The sequence below is a fragment of the Moschus berezovskii genome, chromosome 9 (genome assembly GCF_049115385.1).
Source record: "Moschus berezovskii isolate FMDL1 chromosome 9, NW_MosBer_1.0, whole genome shotgun sequence".
Classification (NCBI taxonomy): domain Eukaryota; kingdom Metazoa; phylum Chordata; class Mammalia; order Artiodactyla; family Moschidae; genus Moschus; species Moschus berezovskii.
Window position 1 is genome coordinate 90,277,169 of NC_142468.1, and position 16,778 is coordinate 90,293,946.

The 16,778-nt window shown below is 36.9% G+C and overlaps 1 protein-coding gene, 1 non-coding gene and 1 pseudogene across 4 annotated transcripts in view; all 3 read left to right on the forward strand.

Annotated features, from left to right (window-relative positions):
- Positions 1 to 16,778, forward strand: part of PIAS1 (protein inhibitor of activated STAT 1) — a 129,228-nt gene that overhangs the window by 21,988 nt on the left and 90,462 nt on the right. For all 3 annotated transcript variants that reach the window (XM_055436516.2, XM_088839934.1, XM_088839935.1), the window contains exon 2: positions 14,890 to 15,334. In XM_055436516.2, the coding sequence (XP_055292491.1) occupies positions 14,890 to 15,334 (445 nt within the window). The remainder of the gene's footprint in view (positions 1 to 14,889; positions 15,335 to 16,778) is intronic.
- On the forward strand, positions 2,966 to 3,037 carry TRNAS-GGA (transfer RNA serine (anticodon GGA)). Its single transcript has one exon. It is a non-coding gene; the product is annotated as a tRNA-Ser (tRNA).
- LOC129562983 (eukaryotic translation initiation factor 1 pseudogene) lies at positions 12,540 to 13,084 on the forward strand (annotated as a pseudogene).

The window sequence follows — 16,778 nt, forward strand, 5'->3', positions numbered from 1 at the left end:
GACATGTGGATCAGTGGAACTAGATAGAAAGCCCAGAAATAAACCCACACACGTTCAATTAATCTTCAACAAAGGAGGCAAGAATATAAGATGGAAAAGGCATCCTCTTCAGCAAGTGGTACTGGGAAAGTTGGACAACTGCATTTAAATTAGTGAAGTTAGAACACATCCTCACACCACACAGGAAAATAAACTCAAAATGGCTTAAAGACTTGAGTACAAGGAAAAACACTATAAAACTCCTAGAAGAGATGATAGGCAAAGCATTCTCTGACATAAATCATACCAATATTTTCTTTGGTCAGTCTCAAGGCAACAGAAGTAAAAACAAAAATATACAAATGGGACCTAATCAAAGTTTTGAAGCCCTTGCAGCAAAGGAAGCCGCAAACAAAACAAAAAGAGCCTGTCGGAGTGGGAGAAGATATTGCAAGTGATACGACCAACAAGGGCTTAATTTCCCAAATATACAGACAACTCTTAACAACCCAGTTGAAAAATGGGCGTAAGACCTAAACAGACATTTCTCCAAAGAAGACAATCGGGTGGCCAAGAGGCACATGAAAAGATGCTTGTCATTGCTAATTGTTGTTTAGTTGTTAAGTCGTCTCCGACTCTTTTGTGACCCCAGTGAACTGTAGCTTGCCAGGCTACTCTGTTCGCGGGGTTTCTTAGGCAAGAATACTGAAGTGAGTTGCCATTTTCTTCTCCGGGTATCTTCCTGACCCAAGGATCAAACCTGTGTCTCCTGCTTGGCAGGCAGATTCTTTACCACTGAACCACAAGGGTAGCCCTGCCAGTTATTAGAGATGCAAATCAAAACTACCATGAGGTGCCACCTCAAACTGGTCAGAATAGCCATCATTAAAAGGTCTACAAGTAACAAATGCTGGAGAGGATATGGAGAAAAGGGAACCTTCTACACTGTTGGTGGGAATGTTAAGTTGGTGCAGAATGGAGGTTCCTCAGAAAACTAAAAATAGAATTACCATATGATCCAACATTTCCACACTTGTGCATGTATCTGGACAAAACTAATTCAGAAAAATACATGCACCCCTATGTTCATAGCTGCACTCTTCACAATAGCCAAGACATGGAAGCACCCTAAATGTCCATTGACAGATGAATGGATAAAGAAGATGTGGTTCATACAAACAATGGAATACTACTCAGCCATAAAAAAGAATGAAGTAATGCCATTTGTAGCAAAATGAATGGATCAGAGATTATTATACTAAGTCAATCAGAGAAAGACAAATACTGTATGATTATCACTTATATCAGTTCAGTTCAGTTCAGTCGCTCAGTCGTGTCCGACTCTCCGCGACCCCATGAATCACAGCACGCCAGGCCTCCCTGTCCATCACCAACTCCCGGAGTACACTCAAAGTCATGTCCACAGAGTCGGTGATGCCATCCAGCCATCTCATTCTCTGTCGTCCCCTTCTCCTCCCGCCCCCAACCTTTCCCAGCATCAGAGTCTTTTCCAGTGAGGAATCTAAAATGTGACACAAATGAATCTTTCTATTAGGTTGGTGCAAAATAATTTCAGTTTTGCATTGTTGAACTTTGCCATTTGATATTGGAATACATTCTTAATTGTGGCTGTTATACATCATTTTAATGTGCATTTCTTGCTTTATGTATTTTGTTAATGAATTATTACTTGCTGTTTATTTTATTTGTATTTTAGACTATGGAAATGATGTTAGACAAAAAGCAAATTCTAGCGATTTTCTTGTTTGAATTCAAAATGGGTCATAAAGCAGCGGAGAAAACCTACAAGATTAAGAATGCATTTGGCCCAGGAACTGCTAATGAACATACAGTGCAGTGGTGGTTCAAGAAGTTTTACAAAGGAGACTAGAGCCTTGAAAATGAGGAGCACAGTCACTGGCCATCAGAAGTTGACAATGACCAACTGAGAGGATCCTCAAAGCTAATCCTCTTGCAACTAATGGGAGAAGTTGCCCAAGAACTCAGTGTTGACTATTGTGTGGTCACTTGGCATTTGAAGCAAATTGGAAAGGTGTAAAGGCTCGGTAAGTGGGTGCCTCATTAGCTGACCACAGATAAAAAAAATTGTCGTTTTGAAGTGTCATCTCTTACACTGTGCAACAGTGAACTATTTCTTGATTGGATTGTGACATGTGACAAAAAGTGAATTTTATACAACAACCAGCAACAAACAACTCAGTGGTTGGACTCAGAGGAAGCTCCAAAGCACTTCCCAAAGCCAAATTTGCCCCCAAAAAAGATTCATGGTCAATGTTTGGTGTTTTGCTGCTGGTCTGATCCACTACAGCTTTCTGAATCTCAGTGCAGCCATGACATATGAGAAGTATGCTCAGCAGATTGATGAGATGCACTGAAAACTGCAAGGCCTGCTGCCAGCATTGGTCAACAGAAAGGGCCCAGTTCTTCTCTGCGACAGTGCCTGACTGCACTTTACACGACCAGTGACTCAAAAGTTGAATGAATTGGGCTATAAAGTTTTACCTCATCTGTCATATTCACCCAACCTCTCACCAACTGACTACCACTTCTTCAAGCATCTTGACAACTTTTTTGCAGGGAAAATGCTTTCACAACCAGCAGGATACAGAAAATACTTTCCAAGTGTTCCTTGAATCCCGAAGCACAGATTTTTATGCTACATAAAACAAGTTTATTTCTTATTGGCAAAAATGTATTGATTGTAATAGTTTGTATTTTCCATTAATAAAGATATATTTGAGGCTAATTATAATGATTTAAAATTCAGGGTTCGAAACTGTAATTACTTTTGCACCAATCTAATAGAAAACAAACTCACAGACAGGGAACAGACTTGAGGGGGAAGTGGGGGAAGGAAGGGCTGGGATCAACATATTGTAATATTAACAGTTATTATATATGAATTTGTAGAGATATATATGATTTATATATATATATATATATATATATATATATATATAGGGCTTCCCTGGTGGCTCAGAGGTTAAAGCGTCTGCCTGGAATGCAGGAGACCCAGGTTTGATCCCTGGGTTGGGAAGATCCGCTGGAGAAGGAAATGGCAACCCACTCCAGTACCATTGCCTGGAGAAATCCCATGGAGGGAGGAGCCTGGTAGGCTACAGTTCATGGGGTCGCAAAGAGTCGGACACAACTGAGTGACTTCACGACGATGACAACGACGATAATATATATAAAAGTTCAGTTACATTTCCCTGAAAAACATTGCTGTTTTAGGGGAACTTTGTGGGTTGAATACTAATTTATTGAACAGATTTTTAAAAAGCCTTTTCAGTGTTGTTTCTTCCAAGCTAGGCAGTATGCCTAGCTAATTTCTTTTTTTTTTTTAATCATTTTAGACTTAGGATGCAGCTATAGGTATTGTTTCTTCTCTGTCAAAGAATCTCTGTTTTTGATCTTTGAATGGAAAATTATGCCCTTGTAGATTTAGGAAAGAAAGAATTGAACTTGCACTTTAAAGAATATTATTGCTTTGACTATATGGAGAAATGTTCTGGAATTTGATTAGTTATGTGTTTAAGGAATGGTATTGAGTTTTTATTTTTGTTTGATTATGATAAGCTCATAATATATGTGTATATTTTACTTTCTAATAACAACAAAAGGTAAATTATTCTTTTAGCATAATTATAGTACATTTCTTTCTTTTGTTGGCTAGTTTTTTTGACCTTTAGACATATGAATTAAACGTTTTTCCTAATTTTGTGCTTAAAAAAATTACTTCTTCCTTGACAGTAACATTGGCATTGGTTTGCCCCCCTCCCCCCACTTTTGTTATTTGTTTAATGTTCTGGATATGTAAATATGAATGCTGTTAGGTTTTTTGACCTCAGAGGCTTGTGAGTAGCTGATCTTCCCCCCTCCTTAAATTTCAGGAAGAGTGTGTAGTATGTTTTCTTGGTCTCACCTTGAAATGCATTTTTATATACATTAATGGAATTTCTCCAAAGAAAATATGAGCGTTTTCTTAAACTTGCTTTCACTATTATGAAAGCTTTGCATGTAAATATTTATCATACGATCTGTTCTGAAGATAATGATCTGTGTAAGTTTTGTAATACTTTAGCAATTTTGCTTTATTAGCAATATTACCTTGCAGTAAAGGATGTTTCTGTTGTTTCTCTTAGCTGTAACTTGTAGAATAATCAGGTGAAAGTATTCAATTTATGTAGAAAAGAAAGGGGTATTATCATTAATAGGTTTCTGATAGGATTTAAAAGAATACTTAGACAAGCTGTCACTGTAGGACTTGGCTTTTCCATGCAACCTATTTTTTCCTCCAATATTTCTTAGTAGTTTGTGAGCAGTCATTCCCAGGATTTTTAGGGACATTTATATAATGCACCTCAGTGTTTGTACCAGCACTGTTTACAATAGTCAAGACATGGAAGCAGCCTAAATGTCCGTCAACAAATGAATGGATAAAGAGGTGGTATATATACACAATGAAATACTACTTAGCCATAAAAATGAAATAATGCCCATTTGCAACAACATGGATGGACCTAGATATTATCATACTATGTGCACTAAGTCAGGCAGGGAAAGACAAATGCTATTTGATGTTACTGGTACGTGAAATCTAAAGTATGACACAAATAAATTTGCAAAACAGAATCACACTCACAGACATAACTTACGGTTACCAATGGGGAAAGGGAGTGAGGGGGATAAATTAGGAGTTGTGGATTAGCAGATACAAACTACTGTTTATAAAAGAGATAGACAACAAGATCCTGCTGTGTAGCATAGGGGACTATAATCGATATCCTATAATAAACCGTAATGGAGTAGAAATTTTAAAAATAAAAACAACATTTATGAGAATTCTCTGGTGATCCAGTGGGTAGGACTTGGTGCTTTCAATGCTAGGGGCTGAGTGCAGTCCCTGCTTGGGGGACTAATTAAGATCCCACAAGATGTGTGGCATCCCCCTCCCCAAAAGATGGATATATTTTTTTCTAAACTTGTTTTTCTCTGAGATGTGTAAGTCAAGACTGGTATATAATAACCTGAATTGTTTTTCTTGTGCACCCTGGACAATGTTTATTGAATAATTACCTTAAAATTGGAGAATCCTGGGGGAAAATAATCATCTGTCTCCTAAGTATTTGAACAATCTTATTTGTAATCTTTAACTTCTTATCATCTGCCACTGGCCTCTGTAGCCTTGACTCTGTTATATCTCAAGTTTTAAGGGTAATCTGTATGAATATTTAAGAAGCAAAACTCTCAGATTTTGTTGGTGACACAAAACTGGGGAGAATATGTTAGATGACAGAATCGAGAGGAATTAATTTATCATCACCATCATCTCCAGTGCATTTACTGGTATCATATGCCATACTTAGCATAGGTAATGTGGAGAAAAGTGTCCTTGAAAATTTCGAAGTCTGGGGGGGACGTAGACTAGAAAATCAAGTAACACTGTGTGGTAAGTGCTACAGTTGAGACTGCAGGGTGTAATTCTTAAACAGCATTTTGAAAGACTGGAATGATAAACATAAAAAAAATGAAGTTTAACAGTACTATATATAAAGTTCTGTTTTTTAATTAAAATAAATTAGAAGATGAGGGGGTTTACCGTAGTAGGATTTCATGTGAAAACAATTGAATAAAGGTTTTAGTTAACCTCAGTCTTAATATGAGTGACAATATGATGTGGATGTGACTCCCTGCCCCTGCTGAAAAAAAGCATAACATAAAAACATCCTTCCATTTGCCTAAATAAAATAATCCAGTCAGCCTAAAATGCCTTATTAGGTTGCACTGGTAGAAATAGCTGTGTTCATAATAAGATAGATAATACTAAGAATAGTCAGACTTTTATCTGGATTATATGACTCACTCTGAGTATGATGGACAGCAGAATGCTCATGGAATAAAGAACCAGGCTGGGAAGGGGTCTCTACCAACAGAATGAAATTTTAAAACCATTGAGCATCAATTCACAGAACTTTTCAATAATGTGTGCTGTTTTAAGATTGTAAACTCATAGTTCACAATCTTAAGTGTTTCAGCAGACCATCAGTTAAGGAGGTTACAAGTAGAACTTCATATATTAGATGAAGAGTTGAACAAGAGGATTTCTAAAGTTCTATTTTAAACTAACAGCATTGTAAGTCAACTATATGTCAATAAAAATAAAGTTCTATTTTATGTTATGATCCTGTGATTCTACAGTTTTTAAAAACATCATTTCATGGACTTTCCTGTTGGTCCAGTGAGTGGTTAAGATGCTGGCTTCCACTGTAGGGGTTGCAGGTTCAGTCCCTGATTGGGGGAGTTCCTGTGCCATGCATTATGGCCACACACACGAAAAATCATTTCAGATTACTTACTAGTTTCTTGATTGTCAGTACTCCACAGCATCTTGTGGGCTTTGTCACCTGACTTTCAAGTCTGAACTCCACTATTTCTAGCTCTGACTTTGATTGGATAGGTTGTACCTCACATAGTTCTTTCTCTTGTTACTTTCCCTCTAAGGTTTTTTACTAATCACTTTTCTGGGACCCAAATTGAAGGCAATGATGGAAAGATTTTGCTTAGTTACAGAATGCGTTTTTTCCCTCACTTTTTGTTTCGTTAATATTTTAAAAATTAATTTAGTTTTTAAAATTTCTGGCTGCACTCTGCAGCATGAGGGATCATAGTTCCCTGACCAGGGATCAAACCCGTGCCCCTTGCAATTGGAAGCTTGGATTTTAACCACTGGACTGCCAGGGAAGTCCTGTTTTGTTAACATTTATCTCTTCCTCCTTTTCTGCTTAACTTTCAGACAGAGTGCAATGGAATTCTCTAGGCCAGAATACTGGAGTGGGTAGCCTTTCTCTTCTCCAGGGGATCTTCCCAGCCCAGGGACTGAACCCAGGTCTTCCACCTTGCAGGTGGATTCTTTACCAGCTGAGCCACAAGGGAAGCCCAAGAATACTGGAGTGGGTAGCCTATCCCATCTTCAGCGGATCTTCCCTACCCAGGCAGGAGTCGAACTGGGGTCTCCTGTATTGCAGGCAGATTCTTTAACAACTGAGCTATGAGGGAAGCCTTAATAGAATTATAGTATTACAGAATTTTGAAGATTTGAGGAACCTTTGAGAAGCTCTAGTCAATCTCATTTTTTTAAATGAGAATATAGACCCTGGAAAATAGTGATTCAGTAAATTAGTGGCCTGGTCAGTACTAGAATCCAAATTCTACGTATACTAGTATTTGTTGTATTTGTACCTAGCACATAGTAGGTGTTGTTAATTCTGATAATTGAATTAATATGGTTACACACCCCTGTCTCTGAAGAAGAGCTTCTCTCTTTGTGTTGTTTGTTCCAGTATTCCCTCTTTCTACAACTCGTTTAGGGCTCATTCGTGAATCCAGAAAGTGTTTGTTATACACCTGTGTACAGAGCAACTTTTTATGTAAAGTCTTTGTTTTTCCTACCTGTGCATAAGAAGTTTAGCAATGTGTTAGAATTTTAAATTCTTGATTTTTAAATTAAGCTAAACTTTTCTATTATAAAAGTAATTTTATCCAAATTTTAAACTGTTTTGGTTTGAGTTTGTTATTTTTAGTATTCGGGTTATCATCTAGAAGGAGCTTTTAAAGGACATATCTATCGGTTTTGTGGTAGTACAGAAATGGGAATGATGTTTAAATTACCAAAAATCAAAGCTATGGTATGCCATTTCAACAGAATGTTAGGTTTGTACTTTGCTTGAAGGAGAATGGAATCTTTGTTTTGTCATTATATCGGAGCTAAATGCTGCCCATGTGATGGAAGATACCAGAAGAGGAAAGATAGTCAGCTAGAGGAGTAGGCACTGCAGGTCATTTTTCGGTCATCTTATATTGAGAAATCAATAAAAGATGAGAAACTGGGTGGAACAAGATTATGGAGAAGTATGTAACCAACCTAACTTGCTCTTTTAGTAGAAACTGTCTAACTAGGTTTTCTGGTTGAACTGGACGTTGCTGACAAATCACTAATCTAACAACTGTTTATTAACTATTTCAGATGGAAAGGATTAGAAATGATCCCAAAGTCAGTTCCACTGAAAGAAGAATCCAACTTTGAAAATAATGAATAAAATATTTTTGGTGTACTGTACCATCTTTAATGTATGCACAGTATTTTCGATAATTTCTTTTTTGTGGATAGAAAGCAAAAGTATAAATGAAATACTAGGACATTGTTAAATGCCTCTTTTGTCTACCTTTAGAATTCATTTTGCTTTATGATTGGTTATAAATTGATACCAGATAAAGATTCGTAATATAGGGTCTGCTTCATGACTAATCCTTTAAAATACTGCAGTGGGAATGTGTGAACAAGGGTAATTAGGTGGTTCAAAAGGAAGTACCTAATTCTTATTCAGAATTTAGTTATGACCTTTAATAACATATGGTCATAGCTAATGAGAAAGTAACATTGGCAGTTTTTATTTAATTTCAAAAAGCACTCAGTCTACAATACTTGTTACTATTGCTTGATTATTTATCTTTCTCAGTGTATGGTCCCTTCCTTTGTGGTCAAACTAGTGTTCTTATATAGACACACAGTCTATGTATGTGTGTGTGTGTGTGTGTGTGTCTGTTTGTAAAATCTTAAATATCTGAGAAGAGATTAAGTTGAAATGTGTTCTTATTGGATGGTAAGGACCTCTTCTTCCTCCCTCCCCATTCCCCTACTGTGTTCTGAGAACACTGGAAGCCAACCTTACATTGCCAAACCAGGAGGTTGAAGGATTCCTTTCTGCCAAAATTGATCAGATAAAAGGAATCCTCATGATAGCCAAGTTTCCTGCCTGATCATCCTGGAGTGAAGTACCCTGGTCTGGTCACTCACACAGTTCATCTGATCATCTTTGTCATCTTACTATTAGATACGAGGCTTCCTGGGTGGCTCAGTGGTAAAGAATCCGCCTGAGATGCAGGAGACGCTGCGAGTTTGATCCCTGGGTTGGGAAGATCCCCCGGAGGAGGGCATGGCAACTCACTCCAATATTCTTTTTTTGGAGAATCCCATTTACAGAGGAACCTGGTGGGCTACAGTCCATAGGGTCGGACACGATTGAAGTCGGACACGATTGAAGTGACTGAGCATGCAGTTACTGTTAGATATAAATGTACAGACAAGAGATTTCCTCTTGCTCAAGGAGAACATCAAGCCTGAGAAGCAGAGACCAGAAAAAATAGTAAGAAAGAACTCAAATTATAGAGACAATGCAGGCAGCTGAAGAAAACGTCAAACACCCAATTTATTTGTATCAAGAGAAAAGAAAGGAGATACTAAATTCATGTAAAATAAGAACAAAATGTAGAAGGAAAAGAATCTTCAGCAAACAGAAAAGAACTCACAGAAATTAAAATTTTAAAAGAAGAGTTAGAAGATAAAGTTTAGGAAATCTCCCAGAAAATAGAGCTAAAGACAAGAGGTGTAAATGCAAGAGGAAAAAGAAAATAGAGCAAAAGAGAGTTAGACAGTTTAGGAAGGCCATAATCTAAATAATAGGCATAGAAGAAAAAGAACAAAGTCAAAGGAAGATTACTGTAAGAAATTTCCCAGGACTGAAGGACATACATCGCTAAATGTAAAAATTTAGCCATGGTCAGTTCATACAATTAAAAACAAAACCATGAGCAACTTCTGTGAGGGCTATATAGGTGACTGTGAAAGATTGCCCATCGGAAAGATGTCAGGTTTCTTAACCGAAGATGATGAGGAAAGCCTTACAAAATTCTGACAGAACATACTTTCTTGTCTGGAATTCTGTACTGAGCCAAACTCACTTACTAAGTATGAGTAAATGAAGATATTTTTAGACAATACAAGGAATTTTTAAAAAGTGTACTTCCCATGCCCTCTTCTCAGGAAGCTACTGGAGGAAATACCCCACTAAAAAGAGAAAATCCAGAAAGGAAGAAGTGAGATCAAGGAAACGAGGTCCAACACGATGAGTGAAAAGGAATTCCCAGCATAAGTTAGAGGGAAATTCCATCACCACAGTTTGTGCCAGACCAGGAGAGCAAGCAGTTCAATTTGGAACCTAATGGAGGGTTTTAGGAAGTATATTTTGAAGAAGGAAATTAAAATAGAGATTTACCTGATATGGTTGGATATGTTGAGAGGAAAGTTGCACTTTAGCAGTTTCTATTACTTCATAGAAAACTAAGCAAATACAAAAATGGTACAGTTATTAACTAGAAATAAGGTCATACAAAAAATAAACAGTAATCATGATGTACTTTTGGCTCATCTGTGAATATTATTTACAGCCATAGTAATAATGTAAACACCAACAATTGATTCAACCGAAAATGATGATGGAAAGGTGGAGGTAAGAACTTCCCTGGTGGTCCAGAGGTTAAGACTCTGCACTCCCAGTGCAGGGGGCCTGAACTCCATCCCTGGTCAGGGAGCTAGATCCCACATGCCACAACTAAGAGTTTGTATTCTGCAACTAAAGATCTTGCATGCCGCAACTAAGACCCAGAAGAGCCAAATAAATGAATAAATATTTTTAAAAAGAAAGATGGAGGTAGAGGAGATGTAACAGATCTAAATTGTTATCTTTTAATAGGAAACAATTTTTAAATTTAAAATATTAGTTATTTTAAATAACTCTAAAAGACTTACTATATAGTAGAAATAGGGGGGAAATGCCAGAAGAAACAGCTAAAAAGACTTGAAAATGGTTGCCTTCAGAATGTGAAAAATGGGGGCAGGGCAAGGGACATGTTTTCCTTCTAAAATTTTGACTTTTAAAACTGTATGCATTTCTATCAGATTAAAAAGGTTCGTTTTTAAGATGTTCCTCACAGAATGCTTTCTATACAGAATATATACATTTCTCAGACATTCTAAATTCCTTAGGATTCTGAAAAACATCATTTGGGCATGTAGAGTCAGCACGGTGCTATCCAAGAAGGCAGTGATTTCTAGTAGTAGCAGTGGTTGATGTTATCCTTAGTTATAAATATTCATTTTGTTATAGTGCTAACAAATGGAGATTTTAAACACATGAAAGATTAAAATACATTGCATTTCAACATTTCAGATGTGTTTAGTTTACCTCTGTTGTCAACACTTTACACTGTGAATTGATGCTCCATGCTTCCCTGAAGTTTTTGGTTTGAGTAATAGATAACTTCAGATATTTGTGTTTCCCACCCTATTGTACTTGGTTTTTTAAATACTGCATGCTTATTACAGTCCTTAAGATTATTCAGAAGCTGCTCCAGTAATAGCAATAGATAGAGCCTCATCTTTCACTATATCTGATTATAAGGTGCAGTGGTTAATTTGTATCCAGATTTTTCTTTTATCCTAACCACCAATTTTTTTAAGGCTAAAATGTTGAAACTTGAAGTTGAGTTTGAGTATTAAATAAATTGATCTTTTAAAAAATTTTCCTAACTAAAAGGCATGTGGTTTGTGTTCTCTAAAAGACAATAACATAGTATAAAAGTCTGCTTGAAGTAGAAGTAGTTGTGTAACATTCAACGAATTTCTTAACCTTCCTAGGGCTCAGTTTTTCCATGTGTAAAATGAGGACAGTAATTATGATTAATTATGCATCCCGTGATAACAAAACCAAAAATTATACCTGTGCCATTAACTTTTTTCTTTTGATGATCAGTCAGAAGATTTAATTTTATGTGAGTTGTCAATGTACTCTTCCATAAAAATAGAGCAATAATCCATCTGTGCTGCATTTAAATCCTTATATCCATAGAGTTAGGACAAAAGTTGTGAGAAGTTTATGGTAACCCATGAATATTGATTTTTGTTTGTGTTTGACTTAGGAGAATGGAATTGAAATAGAAAGACATTCTGTTTTGAAAACTTTATTGTGTTTTCTCTGCAAAATGAAATGTATTTGGCCAGTGTCAACTTAAATTTATTTTTAACCTATAATCTTTGAAGCATAATTCATATTATTCTCTAAGAGTGGCAGCTTACTTACTAATACAGTGCTTTTCTGTTGAAATCTCTGTTCCTTTTAAAATAAGTAATAAAAAAATCTTTAAAACTATTCTGTACTCTTAGGACAGGTTGAATAGTAGGGAGAAATTGATATTATAGTAATTATTTAACCTCTGATAGCAATCTAAGATATATTTATAGGATTTGGGGTGAAATTTATTTGTAAGTTCTACATTATATCTTTGTATGAACATAAGAACTTGGAAGTTCGTTTGGAGTTATATTTTAGTTGTATGTATAACTTATCCCTGTAGAATCCATCCTCACCCTTTCTTCTGGTATGACTTTCTAATTTTGTTCATCATTCATTGTCAAGGCATTATTGTTGGGCCTCAGTGTTAGAAGCTGAAGGAAGGTAACATGAGGCCCTCAATCTGATCATGGAATTGTTTGTATAAAAATAAAATTGTAGACCCCAGTCACTGAGCCGCCGCTGAGGACTCAGCAGCCTCCCCCTTGAGCCCCCTCGCTTCCCGACGCTACGTCCCCCCTGCCCGCCTTCTCCCGCCGCCGCCTTCCGCAGGCCGTTTCCACTGAGGAAAAGGAATCGTAACGTATGTCCGCTATCCAGAACCTCCACTCTTTGGACCCTTTTGCTGATGCAAGTAAGGGTGATGATCTGCTTCCTGCTGGCACTGAGGATTATATCCATATAAGAATTCAACAGAGAAACGGCAGGAAGACCCTTACTACTGTCCAAGGGATCGCTGATGATTACGATAAAAAGAAACTAGTGAAGGCGTTTAAAAAGAAATTTGCCTGCAATGGTACTGTAATTGAGCATCCAGAATATGGAGAAGTAATTCAGCTACAGGGTGACCAGCGCAAGAACATATGCCAGTTCCTGGTAGAGATTGGACTGGCTAAGGACGACCAGCTGAAGGTTCATGGGTTTTAAGTGCTTTTGGCTCACTGAAGCTTAAGTGAGGATTTCCTTGCAATGAGTAGAATTTCCCTTCTGTCCCTTGTCACAATTTTAAAAACCTCACAGCTTGTATAATGTAACCATTTGGGGTCTGCTTTTAACTTGGACTAGTGTAACTCCTTCATGCAATAAACTGAAAAGAGCCAAAAAAAAAAAAAAAATTGTAGTCCAGCAAAATGAGTGCCAAAATAAAGATATGAAAAATGACCAGTGAGAGTACTGAAAAGAGAATCATTTAGTTCTGCCGGGCCTAAAGGGCAAGGATGACAAAAACTGAGCTTTGAGGAAGCCAGGCCAGAGAAGGTAGGGGAAGGACTCACAGTTTTTTGATTAACCACCTGTATTGCATATAAAGGTCTTTATACACTTGTTTTTCTGTTTTTCTTAATTGTTTTATAATATGTGGGTAACTTCTAGATGATTGGCTTGAAATGGATGTCATTTCAGGGAGTGGTCATAAGTTAGGGAAGCCAGTTTAGCTTCTGTGTTACTGGTATTTGGGATGAGGCCTCCCTGATGGCTCATTGGTAAGGAATCCGTCTGAGAATGCAGGAGACAGAGACAAGGGTTCTATCCCTGGGTTGGAAAGATCTCCTGGAGGAGGAAATGGCAACCCACTCCAGTATTCTTACCTGGATAATCCCATGGACAGAGCAGCCTGGTGTGCTGCAGCTCATGGGGTTGCAGAGTCAGAGGCAACTGAGCACACATGGACAGGTGTATAAAGCAGTTGGGAAAATAGAGAGCAAATGGTAAGCTTCCATGTATCTTTCATCCTGACACCTTCTGTCAGTGATGGTAAAGTCAGGATTCTGCTGTTAATAACTGTTACGATCTTGGGTCCTATTTCCCTTTGGGTTTCATCTTCCTCAACTTTAAAATGAGAGAATTGGTATACATTGATATTTCCTGTTGGTGGTCTCTTAGTATTAAAAGTTGGGGGAAAAGGAGAAAGAAATTTGGGAACAGAGAGTTAAACAAAGTTAGATTTCTTTACTACAGGCTTATACATTTTTGACATGTGGATTAAATTCCTGGAATTTTTAGCTGCACTTGTGGGATCTTAGTTTCCACATGAGGGATTGAACCCAGGCCCTCAGCAGTGAAAGCAGAGTTCTAATCCCTGGACTGACGGTGAATTCCCAATTTCTGGACGCTTTAGCCTAGCTTTGCCAGTAGAGTCAATAGTATATTTCCAGTTTCATCCTTTTCCTAATGGTTTAATGAAAGATCATGGGAGTTAAAATTACATGTATCTGGGTTTGAATCCTGGTTATTATAGTAGCTAAGTGGCTTTAGTTATTTAGCCTTTCTTAACTAGTTTCTTCACATGTAAAGCAGGAAGGGTAACACCTTGTGGTGGTATAAAGACTTAATGACAATCCATATGAAAATATCATATGTATCTGGTACATAATGGGTCAAAAAAGGTATAGTTTAAGACCTATAAATCCCCAAATTAGTATAGAATACAATATTGTCTATAATGTTACAATATTTATATCATGCCTACATCTGGTGCTTGAGGTGGACTGTGTATGTGTTTCACATGTATGTATATAATTTTTCCCCAAGAAAACAAATTTTCTTGAGGGCTCATTATCTTTTGCCATCCACATAGCACCCAGTACTCTCTTGGAGACTTAGTAAATGCTTGGTAAAGACCTGACGTTTTCATTATAACAATGAAATGAGGTGAGATGTGGTTCTACCTCATGTCTGCTTTATTTTACAGCTTTCATAACCCTAGGTAGAAGTTAGTGGATTTATGAACATTAATTTTAAATTTCTTTGTTTACTTACTTTAAATGGTTAGATTTTAAGTTTGAAATAACTAGAATTGACTGTCATGGAACTGGCCTTTGTAAACAAAACATAAGGATAAAATGTTATAATAAAGTGTCATTTAATGTTGTAAATTATGTTATTGGGATACTAATGTGTCACATTTTGTTTTGTCTCTAAGCAAATGGTTATGAGCCTTAGAGTTTCTGAACTCCAAGTACTGTTGGGCTACGCTGGGAGAAACAAGCACGGACGCAAACACGAACTTCTCACAAAAGCCCTGCATTTGCTAAAGGCTGGCTGCAGTCCTGCTGTACAAATGAAAATTAAAGAACTCTATAGGCGGAGGTTCCCCCAGAAAATCATGACGCCTGCGGACTTGTCCATCCCCAACGTACATTCAAGTCCTATGCCAGCAACTTTGTCTCCATCTACCATTCCACAGCTCACTTACGATGGTCACCCTGCATCATCACCGTTACTCCCTGTTTCTCTTCTGGGACCTAAACATGAACTGGAACTCCCACATCTTACATCAGCTCTTCACCCAGTCCATCCGGATATAAAACTTCAAAAATTACCATTTTATGATTTACTGGATGAACTGATAAAACCCACCAGTCTAGGTAAGATTATTCTATAATGGTTATTTGGTTACTATTGGAGGATACATTTTCACTTTTGAGTTTGAATGTGACCCAGATTATTATTCATAATGACTTTTATATTTGGTAGTAGCATCCAGATGGTAATAAGAATCTTTCAGTTTTAGACAAAATCAAATATATATAAGCTATCTTTTAGACAGGAAAAAAGTATATTCAAGTCTTCAGTGATGGTTGCTGACACAGTGAATGTTAAAAACTTTCCAAAAATATATAGCTGTTTTAAAAAGTATAATTTAGATTGTTGATTAATATTTTATAGTAACCTTTACTAAATCAAAACCCAGTAATTTCTGTTAGTCTCTGAATTGTTTTTAATTTTTAAGGGTTGATGACATCTAAAATGACTATTGATATTTTTGATTGTTTAAATGAGTAAATGGTTTAAATTATTATAAAAGGAGATATGAGCTTTGATGTGTAGTATTTCAGTTTCAGTTGACTTTTTCAAGTGAATATGTGTGTCTTACAGGTACACACATCATCATGGTTATATAATACTAATAAACACTTGAAATTTCATGTACTATGTTTTTCCGTTGTTTGATCAGTGTCTAATATATTAATAGAATTCGATGTATTAATCAACTAGAAGTTTTAATTGCTATATGCTCCCTTACTTTAAGGTAGAAGAAAACTGACCCTGTTGGGATCTCTGATACGTTCGTTGTAATACATTTAAAATATCAGACTTCCAGATGCTGGTTTGTTGTTAAAAATCAGTGATTGCCAAACTGTGGCTGGAAAGGCAAATCCTGCCTGCAGCCTGTTTTGGTGGATCTAAGAACTTTTTTTATTTTATGATGCTGAGAAGGATTGGGAGCGGGAGGAGACGGGGACGACAGAGAATGAGATGGCTGGATGGCATCACCGACTCGATGGACATGAGTTTGAGTGAACTCCGGGAGTTGGTGATGGACAGGGAGGCCTGGCGTGCTGTGATTCATGGGGTTGCGGAGAGTCGGACATGACTGAGTGACTGAAATGAACTGAACTGAAAGGGTTGTAAAGTAAAGGCAAAGACGAAGAAGAATATGCACCAGAGACCATGTATGTCTGCAAAACCTTAAAATATTTACTATCTGGCTTTTACAGAAAAAATTTGTCAATCCCTGTTACAAATCAGTAAACATTTCAGTTTGGGGGATTGGTGAGTGTTGAATTTTGAGAACATTTACAGAAATTCTTGAACTAGGAAATGTTTGTTTTAAATTATATTTAGCAGAATACATGAATAAATTAAGATTATAGGAGTCATTTTCAAACAACATGAATTTTATCACATTAGTAAAATAGCCATTAAGAAGGAAACACTTGTTGAGAACCTGCTGTAAACTTCTAAAAGTTAAACACGCTCATTATAAAAAGTGAAAGTGCCAAATTCCCTTCCTGATTAGCAGTTTAG